Source organism: Bombina bombina, chromosome 7 (genome assembly GCF_027579735.1).
Source record: "Bombina bombina isolate aBomBom1 chromosome 7, aBomBom1.pri, whole genome shotgun sequence".
Lineage (NCBI taxonomy): Eukaryota > Metazoa > Chordata > Amphibia > Anura > Bombinatoridae > Bombina > Bombina bombina.
Genome location: NC_069505.1, coordinates 140,365,143 through 140,387,154, shown reverse-complemented (window position 1 = coordinate 140,387,154; position 22,012 = coordinate 140,365,143). Strand labels below are relative to the sequence as shown.

General features: G+C 40.6%; 1 protein-coding gene across 2 annotated transcripts in view; it reads left to right on the top strand.

The window, feature by feature from the left end:
- The window catches only part of ZDHHC13 (zinc finger DHHC-type palmitoyltransferase 13), a 101,936-nt gene that overhangs the window by 40,817 nt on the left and 39,107 nt on the right, over positions 1 to 22,012 (top strand). For both annotated transcript variants that reach the window (XM_053720367.1, XM_053720368.1), the window contains exon 2: positions 20,346 to 20,491. In XM_053720367.1, the coding sequence (XP_053576342.1) occupies positions 20,346 to 20,491 (146 nt within the window). The remainder of the gene's footprint in view (positions 1 to 20,345; positions 20,492 to 22,012) is intronic.

Below are 22,012 nucleotides of genomic sequence, written 5' to 3'. Positions count from 1 at the left end.
CCTGTCCAGTAGAATATATGTACAGGATTGGACACTTAAAGTGAATGTAAATTTTGATGCTAAAAATCCTATTAAAAACCAGGGGCACTTTAATTCATCAAAATTTACATTTCACTCGTGTTGTGAAAGAATACTTACCTTTTAATCTTGACAGCCGCTCCAGCTTCCTCTGCCCTTCGCAAAGCCTCTTCCTGCCTCTAAAATTAGGAATCCGGCTTCCTCCAATTACGGCGTTGAATCAGACACCGATTCCCCCGGGGGGAAGCCGTGATTGGAGGATGACCGATCCATCATTTCTGACATCAGAAATGGCTTGCGACGACCGGAGGAAGCTGGAGCTGCTGTCAAGTTTAAAAGGTAAAGTATTTTTTCACAACGAGTGAAATGTAAAATTTTATGAATTAAAGTGCCCCTGATTTTAATCGAATTTTTAAAAACCGGGCACTTAAGCATCAAAATTGACATTCACTTTAAAGGGACAGTCTACTCCAGAATTTTGATTGTTTAAAAAGATAGATGATCCCTTTTATTACTCATTCCCCAGTTTTCCATAACCAACACGGTTATGTTAATACACTTTTTACCTCTGTGATTACCTTGTATCTAAGCCTCTGCAGACTGCCCCATGTTTCAGTTCTTTTGACAGACTTGCATTTTTAGCAAATCAGTGCCCTATTATAAGTAACTCCATTGGCATGAGCACATTATCAATATGGCACACATGAACTAATGCCCTCAAGCTGTGAAAAACTGCCAAATGCATTCAGATAAGAGGCTGCTTTCAAGGGCTTAGGAATTAGCATATGAGCCTACCTAGGTTTAGCTTTCAACAAAGAATACAAAGAGAACAAAGGACATGTAATGATAAAAGTAAATTGGAAAGTTGTTTAAAATGACATGCCCTATCTGACAGTGGTGTATATTGCTTCTGTAAAGACGTAATTTGTGAATATTGGTGCACGGTCCCTCACAGGATATGTGTGTATCCCGCTTAAAAACAATAACTTGAAGCATTTTTGCTTATGTAATTGTTGCAAACATACTTCTATTTCACTTTGAAACGCACCCATGTACATTTCAAGTTTGACCTTTCCTATCCTTTTAAAGAGAAAAACTGAAAAGTAAAATTTTAGCACTTATATCTCCTACCCCCGCTTGGAGGATGATTACATCTACTGCTTCTTGTTTATATTGCTTTTTTCTATAAAAAATGCTGCAGTATTTATATTTTTAGTATAAGTGGTGGTTTCTACAAGCCAAAGTGGTTAAACAAAGGAAAAGGATTTTTTTTTTTTTAAATAATAATTAAAACTTTCCTGCAGGTAAACTGATCATTGGGGAATACATTAATCCCTTTGTGCCGGGATCAAAGTGTTCACATCGGAACACTTGATGTAAAAATGCTTATCTATGGATGATCACGTGATTTGTCATTTCAAGGTCAGGATCAGACCATGGGGTAGGCTTACCCCCCAGGCTGATTCCAGCCTACATCAAAGGGGTAGGCTACAGGACGCCCATATAAGGTAAAATGTTCCATGCCATCATAACGGTATTAAAGCCTAGTGCTGTAGGGCGGCATGGAACGTCCTAACAGTGTGAAGGGGTTAAAGAGGAGAATATTTTACATTACAATGTCCCTTTACAGACATAGTCTGTTCTACCTTTAGATATCCTGCTAGGGGGGCTTGTGACAAAAGATGAGAAATATATCACTATATGTATCATGCACGTGTTTTAGGGAACAACGGACTCTCTGAGACTTGCCGCTAGTTTTCAGAGTTTGAAGTAAGGATTTTGCAGAACAATATATATAAGTAAGAGAGGCCAGAGAATAAGGTACAGATGGAGGGAATGTTTTCAGACAGCGGTAGAGCTGTAGTAACGTACAACAGTACTGAAAGATTTTTAATTTATTGTCCTGGGACTGATGAAGATGGAGCAAATAAGGAAGGTAAGTCTTGCAGCCCTGCTCATGATTATAGGGACATAAAACAGCTGGGTATAACTACAGTAGCATGGTTACAACTCACCATTGTATTGTTTCTCTTGTTAAGTGTATCCAGTCCATGGATCATCCATTACTTGTGGGATATTCTCCTTCCCAACAGGAAGTTGCAAGAGGATCACCCACAGCAGAGCTGCTATATAGCTCCTCCCCTCACTGCCATATCCAGTCATTCTCTTGCAACTCTCAACAAAGATGGAGGTAGTAAGAGGAGAGTGGTGTATTATAGTTAGTTTTTTAACTTCAATCAAAAGTTTGTTATTTTTAAATGGTACCGGAGTGTACTGTTTTATCTCAGGCAGCATTAGAAGAAGACAAATTTCGTGTGAGCACCTGAACAACTGCACAGTCTTTATGTTTTGTTAAAGTTAACGTAAACTTCTGTTCCTTTGAATATTAGCAGGAACAGGTGGTATTATTAAAGACTCACCCCGCTTGAGGATCCCTGCCAGATACCGCAGCTTTAAGGAGACTCGCCCGTCCACAGAGAGCGTGCATTCACGTTCCGATTTGCTTTTAGGCCGTGGGTTAGCTCAGTCAGAGTCCCTTCATATGCCTCCGGCTTCGTCACTGCTCTCCTCCTGGGCCGTTGCTCCACTTGCGGGAACCTGCGGTGACTTGGCGTGTGACGTCACCGATTCTTTTGGTTCGCGGCTTCTGGAAGTTATGCCGACTAACTCTCCCCACGTGTCGGACCCTTCGCCTCCCACTCAAGGGACGCACGCTAATATGGCGCCAAGTACATCAGGGACGCCCATAGCGATTACTTTGCAGGACATGGCTGCAATCATGAATAATACCCTAATAATAGCCAGATTGCCTGAATTGAGAGGCAAGCGCGATAGCTCTGGGGCTAGATGAGATACAGAGCTCGTAGATGCTGTAAGAGCCATGTCTGATACTGTGTCACAATATGCAGAACCTGAGGACGGAGAGCTTCAGTCTGTGGGTGACGTCTCTGAATCGGGGAGACCTGATTCAGAGATTTCTAATTTTAAATTTAAGCTTGCACTAGCAGCGCCTTGGTTCTTCAACCTGGCTTATGTGTTTCCACTGTTTCCTCTGCTCCCTCGTCTGATTGCCAAAATCAAACAGGAAAGAGCATCGGTGATATTGATAGCACCTGCGTGGCCACGCAGGACCTGGTATGCAGACGTAGTGGACATGTCATCCTTTCCACCATGGACTCTGCCTCTGAGACAAGACCTTCTAATACAAGGTCCTTTCAATCATCCGAATCTACTTTCTCTGAGACTGACTGCATGGAGATTGAACGCTTGATCCTATCAAAGCGTGGCTTCTCCGGGTCAGTAATTGATACCTTAATACAGGCACGAAAGCCTGTCACCAGGAAAATTTACCACGAGATATGGCGTAAATATCTTCATTGGTGTGAATCCAAGAATTACTCATGGAGTAGGGTTAGGATTCCTAGGATATTGTCCTTCCTCCAAGAGGGTTTGGACAAAAGATTATCAGCTAGTTATTTAAAGGGACAGATTTCTGCTCTGTCTATTCTTTTACACAAGCGTCTGGCAGAAGTTCCAGACGTTCAGGCATTTTGTCAGGCTTTAGTTAGAATTAAGCCTGTGTTTAAACCTGTTGCTCCTCCATGGAGCTTAAACTTGGTTCTTAAAGTTCTTCAAGGGGTTCCGTTTGAACCCCTTCATTCTATTGATATCAAACTTCTATCATGGAAAGTTCTTTTTTTTTTTTTATGGCTATTTCTTCGGCTTGAAGAGTCTCTGAGTTATCTGCCTTACATTGTGATTCTCCTTATCTGATCTTTCATTCAGATAAAGTAGTTCTGCGTACAAAACCTGGGTTTTTACCTAAGGTGGTTTCTAACAAGAATATCAATCAAGAGATTGTTGTATCATCATTATGTCCTAATCCTTCTTCAAAGAATGAACGTCTTTTGCATAATCTAGACGTAGTCCGTGCCTTGAAGTTTTACTTACAGGCTACTAAAGATTTTCGTCAAACATCTAACCTATTTGTTGTTTACTCTGGACAGAGGAGAGGTCAAAAGGCCTCGGCAATCTCTCTTTCTTTTTGGCTTCGGAGTATAATCGTTTAGCCTATGAGACTGCTGGACAGCAGCCCCCTGAAAGGATTACAGCTCATTCTACTAGAGCTGTGGCTTCCACCTGGGCCTTTAAAAATGATGCTTCTGTTGAACAGATTTGCAAGGCTGCGACTTGGTCTTCGCTTCATACCTTTTCCAAATTTTCCAAATTTGATACTTTTGCTTCTTCGGAGGCTGTTTTTGGGAGAAAGGTTCTACAGGCAGTGGTTCCTTCCGTTTAAGTTCCTGCCTTGTCCCTCCCATCATCCGTGTACTTTAGCTTTGGTATTGGTATCCCACAAGTAATGGATGATCCGTGGACTGGATACACTTAACAAGAGAAAACATAATTTATGCTTACCTGATCAATTTATTTCTCTTGTAGTGTATCCAGTCCACGGCCCGCCCTGTCCTTTTTAAGGCAGGTCTAAATTTTAATTAAACTACAGTCACCACTGCACCTTATGGTTTCTCCTTTCTCGGCTTGTTTCGGTCGAATGACTGGATATGGCAGTGAGGGGAGGAGCTATATAGCAGCTCTGCTGTGGGTGATCCTCTTGCAACTTCCTGTTGGGAAGGAGAATATCCCACAAGTAATGGATGATCCGTGGACTGGATACACCACAAGAGAAATAAATTTATCAGGTAAGCATAAATTATGTTTTTTTCCTCCTGCACCTGTAGTTCTGTTTAAAGGGACAGTCTACATGAAAATGTTTGTTTAAAGAGATTAGATAATCATTTTATTACCCATTCCCCAGTTTTACATAACCAACACTTTTTTATATTGATATTTTTTTTACCTCTGTGATTACCTTGTATCTATGCCTCTGCAGATCGCCCCCTTATATCAGTTCTTTTGACAGTTTTATTTTAGCTCATCAGTGCTGACTCATAAATAACTCCACTGGTGTGAGCACAATTCTATATACATGGCACACATAAACTAGCACTGTCTAGCTGTTTAAAAAAAAAACCTGTTAAAATGCACTGAGATAAGAGGCGGCCTTCAAGGGATTAGAAATTAACATATGAGCCTACCTATGTTTAGCTTTCAACAAACAATTCCAAAAGAACAAAGCAAATTTGATTATAAACTTAAATTGGAAAGTTGTTTAAAATCGCATGCCCTATCTGAATCATGAAAGTTTTTAATTTTGGCAAGACTGTCCCTTTTAAATGATGTTCTCTTGTTTTAACCAATAACAGAAGCCATTGGTAAAGCTCTGCATCTTTATACTGGGCACCACCATCTTATAACGCATGTATTGTTGCATCCTGTGACGTGCGCTTTCACAGATCAGCTGTATCTTGCACTCTGGGTTAGCTTGCACAATAGAAAATAAAAGTTTTTAGATTCGTTTTTTTTAAAAGTTACATAACAAATATTAAAAGCCCTCAGCCACTGCAAAAACAAGTTGTGAGAATATGTAAACTCCAAGTTCCAGACACCCAGTTTAACACCTTAAAGGGGTACGAAACTCAAATTTTTTCTTTCATGATTCAGAAAGATCATGCAATTTTAAGCAACTTTCTAATTTACTACTATTATCAATTTTTCTTTGTTCTCTTCGGATGCTTTGTTGAATGAGCAGCATTGCACTACTGCTTGCTTACTGAACACATGGATGAGCCAATGACAATCAGTGTGTGTTTGTGTGTGTGTATATGTGTGTGTGTATGTATATGTGTGTGTGTATATATATATATATATATATATATATATATATATATATATATATATATATATATATATATATATATATATATATATATATATATATATATATATATATATATAGCAACCAATCAGCAGCTAGACCCTAGGTTCTTTGCTGTTCCTGAGCTTTCCTAGATAAACCATTCAGCAAACGATAACGAGATGGAAGCAAAATAAAAAATAGAAGTAAATTGGAAAGTTGTTTTACAATTGTATTCTCTATATGAATCACGAAAGAAAAATTTTGGGTTTCATGTCCCTTTAAGAACCGGACATTTCAGACTAAAACTTCCCCAAAAGAGCAGAGCATTTTTAGCATTTTTGCCATCACTACATTTAAACAGAAGTAGAGCCTTTTTTATATTTACCTATCAAAACCATATACATTTTTTTTTTTTTTTTTTTTTTTTTTTTTTTTTAAGTAGACAACCCAAAGTATTGATCTAGGCCCATTTTGGTATATTCCATGCCACCATTTCACGGCCAAATGCGATCAAATAAAAAAAAATAGTTCACTTTTTCACAAACTTTAAGTTTCTCACTGAAATTATTTACAAACAGCTTGTGAAATCATGGCACAAATGGTTGTAAATGCTTCTCTGGGATCCCCTTTGTTCAAAAATAGCAGACATATATATGGCTTTGCCAATGCTTTTTGGTAATTAGAAGGCTGCTAATTGCAGCTGCGCACCACACGTTTATTTTTTCCCAGCACTGAAGGGGTTATTCAGGTAGCTTGTAAGGTTAATTTTAGCTTTAGTGTAGAGATTACCCTCCCACCTGACACTTCCCACCCCCTGATCCCTACCTGACTCTTCTCAAACAGCTCTCTTCCCTCCCTCCACCCACCAATGGTCACCCCCATCTTAAGTACTTTTAATTTTTTCTATTTTCTGCAGTGTAGGATCCCTTCAACTTCCCTGATTCCCTCTCCAAACAGCTCTCTAAACCTCCCCCCTCTACCTATTAGCCGCCATCATAGGTAGTGGCAGCTGTCTGCTAGTACCGAGTTTGCTATAATTTTTATTTATTTAAAAAAAAAAAAAAAATACAACATATTTTTTTCTGTAGTGTAGCTGCCCCCCTTCATTACCCTCCCACATCGCTTTCCCACCCTCTTATCCCCTTTCCGCTATAGGAGTCCCCTCTCCCTCCTTCCCACTCACTGCCTCTGTAAACTTTTTTTTTTTCAGAGCGTAGTGGTCCCACCCGCTGCCGCCCACCCGCCTCCCTCCTAACCCTCCCACACCACCAACTATCGGCACCACTGCTGTCCGATGCAGAGAGGGCCACAGAGTGGCCCTCTCTGCATCGGTGACTCTGTGCTGCCACACTACTTTTAGCAAGATCACGGCAGAGAGAGGCCCAGCTTAACGACCAGCGTCGTACAGGGTACGGCGCTGGTCGATAAAGATGCAGACCTTTACTAACCAGTACTTGGAAAGGGTTAAGAGAAGAGAGTTGCAGGAACAGAGGGATAAACCATAGCATGGTAAGTAGTAACCGTACTACTGTAATTGTACCCAGCTGTTTAATGTCCCTTTAACTGAAGTGGGGTTAAAGGGTAGGCTTGTAGGGGTATAGTATAGGGAGGAAATGATGAGTCAGTGAATACAAATAGCAGTTGTGTTTTTTTGATTAAATGTTGGGGAGACCTGAATAATACAGCTAGAGTACAATGCAACCTCAAGCCAGCAGGTGTGAGTAAAGTGACAATGGCTTTTTCCTGATACAGATTTTAAAGGGACATTAAACACTAAATAAATGCTAGATAGAATGATGCATTCAAAGAAAAGATTAGTCTAATAATAACATGTAGATGTATTTATTAAAGTTTAATTAGCTGTTTAAATATTGACAAAATAATTGTAAAGTTTTAGTGTCTATAAAACAATGGGAGCTGCCATGTTGTAACTTAGGTTACCTTATCTGCTGTGGCCAATCAGGGACAGTTATAAATAGGTCACTAGATGATGCAACACATGGCTGTGTGGAATTAACAGTGTTCTGCACTTCCGTTTTTAACAGGAACGGAAATGCTCACAATTTCAGAATGGAATTACAGGAAAGGAGGACTAAATAAATAAAAGTATATTGCAGAAGATGTTTTATATATAGGATTTATTATTTTATAATACCATCTCAAAGTGTTTAATGTCCTTTTAATGGTGGGAATATTAAAGGACCAGTCAACACAGTAGATTTGCATAATCAACAAATGCAAGATAACAAGACAATGCAATAGCACTTAGTCTGAACTTCAAATGAGTAGTAGATTTTTTTTCTGACAATTTTAAAGTTATGTCTTTTTCCACTCCCCTTGTACCATGTGACAGCCATCAGCCAATAACAAATGCATACACGTACCATGTGACAGCCATCAGCCATTCACAAATGCATACACACTTATTCTTGCACATGCTCAGTAGGATCTGGTGACCCAAAAAGTTTAAATATAAAAAGACTGTGCACATTTAGTTAATGGAAGTAATTTGGAAAGTTGTTTAAAATGGCATGCTCTATCTAAATAATGAAAGTTTAATTTTGATTGAGTGTCCCTTTAAGAGGCAATGAGTAAGATCTCACTCAATGTTCTATCTTCACAAGAGAACATTCAGGTGAGATAAGGAATCTGGTGACAATATCTGATGGTAAGGAAATGCCAGAGAACATGAGGGAGCTATAAAGAATGTGGATTACACAAAGGTGATTGACAGTAATGGGCTCAGAAGATTGAAAAGGATTAGCAGGTGTTTAGACTTCACTATAAACAAGTCATTATTAACCTTTTATAAAGTGCACTGTTGGGGGTGCAGAGATAGGACAATAGCCAGGGAGACAGTGTGTCATTTGAGCGTTTCTTAATTATAGGTGTGACTAATGCATTTGTTTAATCATGCTGCCTAATCCAGTGAACCATTTCTTTAGTAGTTTCTCTCTATTTTTGGATTGTGTGTGTGTGTATATATATATATATATATATATATATATATATATATATATATATATATATATATATATATATATATATATATATATATATATATATATATATATACACACAACTATGTTATATAACCCAGGCAGTATACCTTAACAAACTATCTAAAAAAGGATATTACTTTTCAATGTCCTGTATATTAAACGGTCATAAATATCTCCCAGTTCATAGAGAGTATTCCCTTACCAAACAAATGCTCTATATATTAATACAAATGAAGAGCATTATTCAATCTAGCAGTATGTTACGATACAATATTAACTAAAAGCTGACACATTCAGGGAACATATACCAAACCATTATCAATGGGAAGAAAAATATATATGGGTGGCCCCATAACTCAGGTGGGTATTTAGTCACCTAAACCATATCCATATCCTGTCTATTAAATTTTAACTAGGGGCACAGGGCCACAACATATATACAGCAGTGGCTCTCTCGACTGTAGCTAATTACTTCATGAAGTATGGTATTGAACTTTCCATTTAGAGATGCTTCCCATTTAAAGGACTGATGTTCAGTCCTCCTAGATGAACAGTCCCCAGGGTATAGATCGATTTTGTCTCCAGTTGCAGGAGCTTCTTCTTCCTGTCCCCCCCTCGTCCAAATTGGGGTATGTGGTCAATCAACACAAAGCGTAGATCATTCACTTGTTCATTTCTAAGAAGTGCCTCGCCACTGGTTGGTCCGTCTTCCTTTTTATCCAATGCTGTTCTAATGGTACTCCGAGGGTTAGCCATCCTTTTCTTAATATCATCATCCCTTTTTCCTACTTGGTACTTTCCACAAATACAACTAAGTAGATAAACCACATATTTAGTGCTACAAGTTAGGCGGAATTTGATCCTGTATATGTGATTAGAATGTGGATGGTGAAATGTGGTACTTTGAATCATTGAGTTACAGGTTGTACAGCTAATGCACTTGAAACATACCGGTTTCTGGGTCTGTAACAGTGTTCAGTTGTCTTCTGGTATACATCCTCTGTCTTCGTGGTCTATATGTGTGTCTCTCTTCTGGACTTAACATCCATTTGTATACCTGTTTCTCTCTGTAGTCTTCCACTACTTGTTTCAGTTTTTTATGTATATATGTTGTGGCCCTATGCCCCCCAAGGTGCCCCTAGTTAATATTTAATAGACAGGATATAGATACGGTTTAGGTGACTAAAGACCCACCTGAGTAATGGGGCCACCCATCTATATATTTTTCTATCCATTGATAATGGTTTGGTATATGTTCTCTGAATGTGTCAGTTTTTAGTAACATGCTGCTAGATTGAATAATGCTCTTCATTTGTATTAAAGGGACACTGAACCCAATTTTTTTCTTTAGTGATTCAGATAGAGCATGCAATTTTAAGCAACTTTCTAATTTACTCCTATTATTAATTTCTTCTATAAGATACGAGTCCACGGATTCATCCTTTACTTGTGGGATATTATCCTCCTGCTAACAGGAAGTGACAAAGAGCACCACAGCAGAGCTGTCTATATAGCTCCTCCCTTAACTCCACCCCCCAGTCATTCTCTTTGCCTACTCTAAGTACTAGGAAGGGTAAAGTGAAAGAGGTGATAAAATGTTAGTTTTTATTTTCTTCAAGCAAGAGTTTTTTATTTTAAATGGTACCGGTGTGTACCATTTTCTCTCAGGCAGCAGATGGATGAAGACTTCTGCCTGGAGGCTGATGATCTTAGCATTTGTCACTAAGATCCAGAGCAGTTCCCACAGAATGGCTGAAGAGTACTTAAGAAACTTCAGTGTGAGGAACGTTTTTCATGCTATAAGCAGTGAGGTATGTTCAGTAATTTTTTTTTCTGGAGAGACTGTGGTATTTCAGAATTGGCTGACAGTATCCCCATGAGGGTAAGGGTAAGCAGTAATCCTAAGAGAAGAGGGGTATTACTAAGCTTGCATATAGGGGCTGAGAAAAAATGGTTGACACTGAGTTTGAATGTTTGTGGGCAAACGTTTTTTTAACTGGGAGTGCTGATAACGTTTTTGGCAAGAAAATATTTATTCATCAGGAAAGTTGTTGATGATTTCATAAGAGGGTACACTTGGCTTCTTTTTTTTGGGGGGGTTTAAGAACCCACATGGCTAGTTTGAGACCGCTCTGATTTGGTTCATTTGGGCTGAGAAGACATGGAGTGAGACGGACGGGGCCTATCTTCGCGCCTCAGTTGCGCAGTTGTATTTGCAAGGCAAGCAGCAAGCTCCAACTCCGGTGGGACCTGGTGAGAGTTTTTGGCCAAATCGAAGCTTCTAACCCTGTTTTCCGTATCCCTGAGTGCAGGTAGGCGCCACAGCAGGGCTGTGGCGAGGTGCAGGGGGTGTTTTTTCCGGATTTAAAAGTTTATTATTCATCCAGTTTTTTTCTGTAAGGGTTAAGTGTTCCTTTCCTTGGGGGGCAAACTTAGCTGCATAAGTTGAATCTTATATCAAAAAATTGAAACAATTGGATGATTGTAAAGCAGTTTTGCAAAACGTGTATGCTTTTTTTCTCTTAAAGGCTCAGTACAGTTTTTGAAGATTGTTATTTTTTTTTCTCTAAATAAAGTATTTTCAAGCCTGTTTATGGTTATTACTAGCCTGTTCAACATGTCTGACATTGAGGAAAGCCAATGTGAAATGTGTTTAGAAGCCATTGTGGAACCCCCACTTAAAATGTGTCTTTCATGCACTGAAAGGGCAATAAATTTCAAAGAACATATTTTAGCTGATAAAAGTATGTCGCAGGATGATTCTCAGTCAGAAGGGAATCAGGTTATGCCATCTAATTCTCCCCAAGTGTCACAACCATTAACGCCCGCACAAGCGACGCCAAGTACTTCTAGTGTGTCTAATTCTTTCACTCTGCAAGATATGGCCTCAGTTATGAATACTACCCTCACAGAGGTTTTATCTAAGCTGCCTGGGTTGCAGGGGAAGCGCAGTAGGTCTGGTGTGAGAGTAAATGCTGAGCCCTCTGACGCTTTATTAGCCATCTCCGATGTACCCTCACAATGTTCTGAGTTGGGGGTGAGGGAATTGCTGTCTGAGGGAGAGATTTCTGATTCAGGAAAGATGTTCCCTCAGACTCGGATATGACGGCTTTTAAATTTAAGCTAGAACACCTCCGCTTGTTACTCAGGGAGGTTTTAGCGACTCTGGATGATTGTGACCCTATTGTAATTCCACCAGAGAAATTGTGTAAAATGGATAGATATCTAGAGGTTCCTACTTACACTAATGTTTTTCTGGTCCCTAAGAGGATTTCGGACATTGTTACAAAGGAGTGGGATAGACCAGGTATTCCCTTTTCTCCCCCTCCTACTTTTCAGAAAATGTTTCCCATATCAGACACCATTCGGGATTCGTGGCAGACTGTCCCTAAGGTTGAGGGAGCTATTTCTACCCTAGCTAAGCGTACAACTATACGTATTGAGGACAGTTGTGCTTTCAAATATCCTATGGATAAAAAAATTAGAGGGTCTTCTAAAGAAAATATTTATTCATCAGGGTTTTCTTCTGCAACCTATAGCGTGCATTGTTCCTTTAACTACTGCAGCTGCGTTTTTGGTTCGAGGCTCTTCAGGTTGAGACCCCATTAGATGATATTCTGGATAGAATTAGGGCTCTCAAGCTAGCTAATTCTTTCATTACTGATGCTGCTTTTCAACTGGCTAAATTAGTGGCAAAGAATTCAGGTTTTGCCATTTTAGCGCATAGAGCGTTATGGCTTAAGTCCTGGTCTGCGGACGTGTCATCAAAATCTAAGCTTTTAGCCATCCCTTTCAAGGGTAAGACCCTATTTGGGCCCTAACTGAAAGAGATCATTTCAAACATCACTGGAGGAAAAGGCCATGCCCTTCCTCAGGATAAGACAAATAAGATGAGGACCAAACAAAATAATTTTCGTTCCTTTCGAAACTTCAAAGGTGGTCCCTCTACCTCCTCCCCTGCTGCAAAGCAAGAGGGGAATTTTGCTCAATCCAAGTCAGTCTGGAGACCTAACCAGACTTGGGACAAAGGTAAACAGGCCAAGAAGCCTGCTTCTGCCACCAAGACAGCATGAAGGGGCAGCCCCTAATCCGGGACCGGATCTAGTAGGGGGCAGACTTTCTCTCTTTGCTCAGGCTTGGGCAAGAGATGTTCAGGACTCCTGGGCTTTAGAAATCGTGACCCAGGGGTATCTTCTAGACTTCAAAGATTCTCCTCCAAGGGGGAGATTCCATCTTTCTCAATTGTCTGTAAACCAGACAAAAAAAGAGGGGCGTTCTTACGCTATGTAGAAAACCTATATACCATGGGAGTAATCTGCCCAGTTCCAAAAACAGAACAGGGGCAGGGGTTTTACTCAAATCTATTTGTGGTTCCCAAAAAAGAGGGAACCTTCAGACCAATTTTAGATCTCAAGATCCTAAACAAAATCCTCAGAGTCCCATCCTTCAAGATGGAGACCATTCTGACTATTTTACCAATGATCCAGGAGGGTCAATATATGACCACCGTGGATTTAAAGGACGCGTATCTGCACATCCCTATCCACAAAGATCATCACAAGTTCCTCAGGTTCGCCTTTCTGGGAAAGCATTACCAGTTTGTGGCTCTTCCCTTTCGGGTTGGCCACAGCTCCCAGAATTTTCACAAAGGTGCTAGGGTCCCTTCTGGCGGTTCTAAGGCCGCGGGGCATAGCAGTGGCGCCTTATCTGGACGATATCTTAATTCAGGCGTCAACTTACCAACTAGCCAAATCTCACATGGACATCGTGTTGGCTTTTCTAAGATCTCACGGGTGGAAGGTGAACGTAAAAAAAGAGTTCACTTATCCCCCATTCCTGGGAATTCTGATTGATTCGGTAGACATGAAAAATATTCTGATGGATGGATCCTCAAGCAGTACTGATAGATGCTCTAGCAGTACCTTGGTCGTTCAATCTGGCTTATGTGTTTCCACCATTTCCTCTCCTTCCTAGTTTGATTGCCAGAATCAAACAGGAGAGAGCTTCAGTGATTTTGATAGCACCTGCGTGGCCACGCAGGACTTGGTATGCAGACCTGGTGGACATGTCATCTCTACCACCATGGACTCTGCTACTGAGACAGGACCTTCTCATTCAAGGTCCGTTCCAGCATCCAAATCTAGTTTCTCTGCGGCTGACTGCCTGGAGATTGAACCGATTCTCTGAGTCGGTCATATATACCTTGATTCAGGCTCGAAAGCCTGTCACTAGGAATATTTATCATAAGATATGGCGTAAATATCTTTATTGGTGTGAATCCAAAGGTTACTCATGGAGTAAGATCAGGATTCCTAGGATTTTGTCCTTTCTCCAAGAAGGATTGGAGAAGGGGCTATCAGCTAGTTCCTTAAAGGGACAGATATCTGCTTTATCAATTTTACTGCACAAGCGTCTGGCAGATGTTCCAGACGTTCAGTCGTTCTGTCAGGCTTTAGTTAGAATCAAGCCTGTGTATAAGCCTGTTGCTTCGCCATGGAGTTTGCATTTAGTTCTTAAGGTTCTTCAAGGGGTTCGGTTTGAACCTATGCATTCCATAGATATTAAGCTTCTATCTTGGAAAGTTCTGTTTTTATTTGTTTCTCTTCGGCTCAAAGATTTTCTGAACTATCTGCATTGCAATGCGACTCGCCTTATCTTGTTTTCCATGCTGATAAGGTGGTTTTGCGTACCAAACCTGGATTCCTTCCTAAGGTTGTTACTAATAAGAATATTAATCAGGAAATTGTTGTTCCTTCTCTGTGTCCTAATCCTTCCTCTAAGAAGGAGCGTCTGTTGCAAAACTTGGACGTGGTTCGTGCTTTGAAGTTTTACTTGCAAGCAACCAAAGATTTCCGTCAAACATCTTCTTTGTTTGTTGTCTATTCTGGAAAACGTAGAGATCAAAAAGCTACGGCTACCTCTCTTTCTTTTTGGCTGAAAAGCATCATCCGTTTGTCATACGAGACTGCTGGACAGCAGCCTCCTGAAAGAATTACAGCTCACTCTACTAGAGCGGTGGCTTCCACATGGGCTTTTAAAAATGATGCTTCTGTTGAACAGATTTGTAAGGCTGCGACTTGGTCTTCGCTTCATACCTGCTTACCTGATGAATTGATTGATGACTCACACTATTACATGGTTTGACACGCCCCCATCCCTCAGTCTCGGCTAAGACTCCAAAATGCTGTAATTGTTGGATACGTGTTAGTGCAATGATAATGATAGTTTTCACCCAAGAAACCAAGGTGTTTAATGTCCTTTTAAAGAGACAGTACAATTAAAAGGATAGATGGGTCAAAACTGAAATGTGCAATTACATTTTAAAGTGATGATAAAGTTTTGTGTTCTGTATGTTCCTAAAGTTTGAATTGTGTTCTATTAATCTCAGTAAATATTGTGTGCTTTTTAATATGCAAATCAGTACAACAAATAATTTTCCTGTTTCGCACTTTCCCTTTCACTGCTCATCCAGTTCTGGTTCTCGATGCTTTTTTTCTAGTGGGGACATGACATCAGAAAACACATACACTTATTAGCCCCGGGTCTTGTCAGTAGCATTCCTTAGACTGTGTATAGAGGCTGTGCACGTGTGCAGAATTTCCAGTTTTCAGGAGCGCACATTACAGTCTATGTTGAGATTAGGTGGGACAGATCTCTACATAAAATAATAATTTCAAGGGGGCAATGATACATTACAATACAAGAATAATATTTATTGTTTCTCCAACATAGGTGTGTCCGGTCCACGGCGTCATCCTTACTTGTGGGATATTCTCTTCCCCAACAGGAAATGGCAAAGAGCCAGCAAAGCTGGTCACATGATCCCTCCTAGGCTCCGCCTACCCCAGTCATTCTCTTTGCCGTTGTACAGGCAACATCTCCACGGAGATGGCTTAGAGTTTTTTAGTGTTTAACTGTAGTTTTTATTATTCAATCAAGAGTTTGTTATTTTAAAATAGTGCTGGTATGTACTATTTACTCTGAAACAGAAAAGTGATGAAGATTTCTGTTTGTATGAGGAAAATGATTTTAGCAACCGTTACTAAAATCCATGGCTGTTCTACACAGGACTGTTGAGAGGAATTAACTTCAGTTGGGGGAACAGTGAGCAGTCTTTTGCTGCTTGAGGTATGACACATTCTAACAAGACGATGTAATGCTGGAAGCTGTCATTTTCCCTATGGGATCCGGTAAGCCATTTTTATTCAGAGAGTAAATAAGGGCTTCACAAGGGTTTATTAAGACTGTAGACATTTTCTGGGCTAAATCGATCATATTTACACATATTTAGCCTTGAGGAATCATTTAATCTGGGTATTTTTTGTAAAATAATATCGGCAGGCACTGTTTTAGACACTTTATTCTATAGGGGCTTTCCCTAATCATAGTCAGAGCCTCATTTTCGCGCCGGTATGGCGCACTTGTTTTTGAGAACAGCATGGCATGCAGCTGCATGTGTGTGGAGCTCTGATACATAGAAAAGTCTTTCTGAAGGCATCATTTGGTATCGTATTCCCCTTTGGGCTTGGTTGGGTCTCAGCAAAGCAGATTCCAGGGACTGTAAAGGGGTTAAATATAAAAACGGCTCCGGTTCCGTTATTTTAAGGGTTAAAGCTTCCAAATTTGGTGTGCAATACTTTTAAGGCTTTAAGACACTGTGGTGAAATTTTGGTGAATTTTGAACAATTCCTTCATACTTTTTCGCAATTGCAGTAATAAAGTGTGTTCAGTTTAAAATTTAAAGTGACAGTAACGGTTTTATTTTAAAACGTTTTTTGTGCTTTGTTATCAAGTTTATGCCTGTTTAACATGTCTGAACTACCAGATAGATTGTGTTCAGACCAATCTTAGATCTCAAGATCCTAAACAAGTTTCTCAAGGTTCCATCGTCCAAAATGGAAACCATTCGAACAATCCTTCCATCCAGGAAGGTCAATTCTTGACCACGGTGGATTTAAAGGATGCGTATCTACATATTCCTGTCCACAAGGAACATCATCGGTTCCTAAGGTTCGCATTCCTGGACAAGCATTACCAGTTCGTGGCGCTTCCTTTCGGATTAGCCACTGCTCCAAGGATTTTCTCAAAGGTACTAGGGTCCCTTCTGGCGGTGCTAAGACCAAGGGGCATTGCTGTAGTACCTTACTTGGACGACATTCTGATTCAAGCGTCGTCCCTTCCTCAAGCAAAGGCTCACACGGACATAGTCCTGGCCTTTCTCAGATCTCACGGATGGAAAGTGAACGTGGAAAGAGTTCTCTATCTCCGTCGACAAGAGTTCCCTTCTTGGGAACAATAATAGACTTCTTAGAAATGAGGATTTTTCTGACAGAGACCAGAAAAACAAAACTTCTACACTCTTGTCGGATACTTCATTCCGTTCCTCTTCCTTCCATAGCGCAGTGCATGGAAGTGATAGGTTTGATGGTAGCGGCAATGGACATAGTTCCTTTTGCGCGCATTCATCTAAGACCATTACAACTGTGTATGCTCAGTCAGTGGAATGGGGACTATACAGACTTGTCTCCGAAGATACAAGTAAATCAGAGGACCAGAGACTCACTCCGTTGGTGGCTGTCCCTGGACAACCTGTCACAAGGGGTGACCTCCCGCAGACCAGAGTGGGTCATTGTCACGACCGACGCCAGTCTGATGGGCTGGGGCGCGGTCTGGGGATCCCTGAAAGCTCAGGGTCTTTGGTCTCGGGAAGAATCTCTTCTACCGATAAATATTCTGGAACTGAGAGCGATATTCAATGCTCTCAAGGCTTGACCTCAGCTAGCGAGGGCCAAGTTCATACGGTTTCAATCAGACAACATGACGACTGTTGCGTACATCAACCATCAGGGAGTTCCCTGGCGATGGAAGAAGTGACCAGAATTATTCAATGGGCGGAGACTCGCTCCTGCCACCTATCTGCAATCCACATCCCAGGAGTGGAAAATTGGGAAGCGGATTTTCTGAGTCGTCAGACATTGCATCCGGGGGAGTGGGATCTCCATCCGGAAATCTTTACCCATATCACTCAACTGTGGGGCATTCCAGACATGGATCTGATGGCCTCTCTTCAGAACTTCAAGGTTCCTTGCTACGGGTCCAGATCCAGGGATCCCAAGGCGACTCTAGTAGATGCACTAGTAGCACCTTGGACCTTCTAACTAGCCTATGTATTCCCGCCGTTTCCTCTCATCCCCAGGCTGGTAGCCAGGATCAATCAGGAGAGGGCGTCGGTGATCTTGATAGCTCCTGCGTGGCCACGCAGGACTTGGTATGCAGATCTGGTGAATATGTCATCGGCTCCACCATGGAAGCTACCTTTGAGACGAGACCTTCTTGTTCAAGGTCCGTTCGAACATCCGAATCTGGTCCCACTCCAGCTGACTGCTTGGAGATTGAACGCTTGATCTTATCAAAGCGAGGGTTCTCAGATTCTGTTATTGATACTCTTGTTCAGGCCAGAAAGCCTGTAACTAGAAAAATTTACCACAAAATTTGGAAAAAATATATCTGTTGGTGTGAATCTAAAGGATTCCCTTGGGACAAGGTTAAGATTCCTAAGAGTCTATCCTTCCTTCGAGAAGGATTGGAAATAGGATTATCTGCAAGTTCCTTGATGGGACAGATTTCTGCCTTGTCTGTGTTACTTCACAAAAAGCTGGCAACTGTGCCAGATGTTCAAGCCTTTGTTCAGGCTCTGTTTAGAATCAAGCCTGTTTACAAACCTTTGACTCCTCCTTGGAGTCTCAACTTAGTTCTTTCAGTTCTTCAGGGGGTTCCGTTTGAACCCTTACATTCCGTTGATATTAAGTTATTATCTTGGAAAGTTTTGTTTTTGGTTGCAATTTCTTCTACTAGAAGAGTTTCAGAATTATCTGCTCTGCAGTGTTCTCCTCCTTATCTGGTGTTCCATGCTGATAAGGTGGTTTTACGTACTAACCTGGTTTTCTTCCAAAAGTTGTTTCTAACAAAAACATTAACCAGGAGATAGTCGTGCCTTCTCTGTGTCCGAAACCAGTTTCGAAGAAGGAACGTTTGTTGCACAATTTAGATGTTGTTCGCGCTCTAAAATTCTATTTAGATGCTACAAAGGATTTTAGACAAACATCTTCCTTGTTTGTTGTTTATTCTGGTAAAAGGAGAGGTCAAAAAGCAACTTCTACCTCTCTCTCTTTTTGGATTAAAAGCATCTTCAGATTGGCTTACGAGACTGCCGGACGGCAGCCTCCTGAGAGGATCACAGCTCCTTCCACTAGGGCTGTGGCTTCCACATGGGCCTTCAAGAACGAGGCTTCTGTTGATCAGATATGTAGGGCAGCGACTTGGTCTTCACTGCACACTTTTACCAAATTTTACAAGTTTGATACTTTTGCTTCTTCTGAGGCTATTTTTGGGAGAAAGGTTTTGCAAGCCGTGGTGCCTTCCATTTAGGTGACCTGATTTGCTCCCTCCCTTCATCCGTGTCCTAAAGCTTTGGTATTGGTTCCCACAAGTAAGGATGACGCCGTGGACCGGACACACCTATGTTGGAGAAAACAGAATTTATGTTTACCTGATAAATTACTTTCTCCAACGGTGTGTCCGGTCCACGGCCCGCCCTGGTTTTTTAATCAGGTCTGATAATTTATTTTCTTTAACTACAGTCACCACGGTATCATATGGTTTCTCCTATGCAAATATTCCTCCTTAACGTCGGTCGAATGACTGGGGTAGGCGGAGCCTAGGAGGGATCATGTGACCAGCTTTGCTGGCTCTTTGCCATTTCCTGTTGGGGAAGAGAATATCCCACAAGTAAGGATGACGCCGTGGACCGGACACACCGTTGGAGAAAGTAATTTATCAGGTAAACATAAATTCTGTTTTTTATAATTTATAAGGAAGAAAATCATATTAATAACATAGCAGTGTAGATGTACAGTAAATAGGCTGTAGTTTACATTTGTACATCAGTATTATATACTATCACTTTAAATAGAAACATTTTTGTAATATACTTTCATTAGCAAAAAAATTTCTAGTATAAGTTATTAGTTTTTCAGTGGCATATGCCAATATGCTGTGAGGGCCTGTGCACACTTATTCAAACAGAACACCTTCTCAGAGAGTCAGTAGTAGCTTGTTGTATGATACACAGGCACAATTCACCAAACTGCCTGCTCTCTGAGGTTGAATACTGGTGCACAGGCCTTAACAGCATATGTGTGTATGCCGCTGAAAAACTTTTACTAGAAGAATTTTTGCTAATAAAAGTATATTGCAAAAATGCCTGTATTTAAAATTGTAAAGCACCCGTGCACTGTCAGTTTTGTCATTTAACTCCCTTTACACTTACATGGTTTAGCTGTATTATAGACGGTGTATAGCATTGCTACAAATATTGCTGTATACACTGGAGCCATAGTGTTAACATTTACTTGCACGCTCCTGAGGTCCTATAAGCCTACATAGGTTTACTCTTTAACAAGGGATACTATGTGAAGAAAACAATAATAGATAATGGAAAGTTATTTACAATTGCATGTACAGTACACTATAAGGTTTGTGATTGCTGTTTTTTTGTTGCACAGTGTAAACTGCCCCATGGGCACAGCCACCAGCATAGCCACCATCATCTTCAGGGGCAACACAGCAATTTGCGAGAAGACAAAGACCCTGCACATCACTCCAATGAAGCAGAAGATTACAGTACCTGGGACATAGTTAAAGCCACACAGTAAGGTTTACTTTTTGTTGTCTGTTTTATGAAGCATTGGCTAAAAAAAAGATATTTGTGTGACATTGTGAGTAAACACATGGCTGGTGCCCAAACAGCAAATTAAAGGGGTGCTACTGTCTTTTTCTTTTATGTATTCAAAGTATAAATCAGCAATTAAAGGGACAGTCTACAATAGAATTTGTTTTGTTTCAAAGACAGATAATCCCATTCCCCAGTTTTGCATAACCAACAAAGTTATATTAATATACTTTTTATCTCTGTGATTACCTTGCATCTAAGCATCTTCTGACAGCCCCCTGATCACATGACTTTATATTTATTATCTATTGACTTGCATTTTAGCCAATTAGTGCAGTGTCTGCCACAAGCCACTGGGGTGATCACAATGTTATCTATATTGCTCACATGAACTAGCACTCCCCTGTTGTGCAAAACTAATACAAAGCATGTGACGAGGCGGTATTTAGTGGCTTAGAGACAGGCAGAAATTTAGAGTTTTAAATGTTATAAAGTATATTAATGTAAAAAAAGAGTTCAGGATTAACACAACCAAAAGAGTCCAGCCATAAAAAATGTATTGTACATCAGCAGCAACCTCCCATGAATAATCGCTCTTTTCCTCCTTCAGTACAATATAATGAGCAGAAAGCAGTTCATTTCACAGTTGAGGCTCTTATAACATTAGTAAACCACTCGCCCACGTCCAACGATCCTTATTCGGTGAGCATCCACTGAAACGTATCGGAGCCCTTGAGACTCCTGCTCACCTGACTCTCTTGGTTACGTGGACCGGAGGCGCTTCCTACCGCAGCCTGTAAGACAAACACACATGCATCCGTATGTGACTAGGCTCTGCAGCGCTGTAATCTTCCGGTGCACTTCCTTGTGCGTATCTCCTCCAACACCAAAGACGGGAATGATCATGTGGGTGTGGTTTGAGCCAATCTGCAGAGGTGCTTGTTAGTCTGATCATAGCTGTACCGGGTCTGTAAACGGAGGTTTGCCGGGAACAAAGAACTGCAACTTGCAGGTAGATTCACAAACGGAAATGAAGGGGGAAAGAACGCCTTGTCAAACAGGTTTTACGCGTTTCGTCAGGAGCCGTATTCATATGGTTTTACGGCTCCTGCCGAAATGCGTAAAACCCATTTTGTCTTTTTCTTGCATGTGTTTTACTATGGATCATTAATAAAGTACCTTTTTACTTCATCAACTTTCGGAAATGAACTCTCTTTCAATTTTTTAAAGTATATTAATATAACAATGTTGGTTGTGCAGAGCTGGGGAATGGGTAGTAAAGGCGTTGTCTATCTTTTTAAACATTAGCAATTTTAGTGTTGACTGTCCCTTTTAAAGGATTGCTTTACAAAATGGTCTGCATGGAAGATAAAAAAAAAAGAATTTTTTTAATGCTAGACCAGTCCACTATTACCTCCTATTGAGTATGTTTGTTTATTTTTTTTTATTTTTTTAAAGGCCAAATGTGTTTTAGCTTCTGCACTATTCTAACCAGTCACT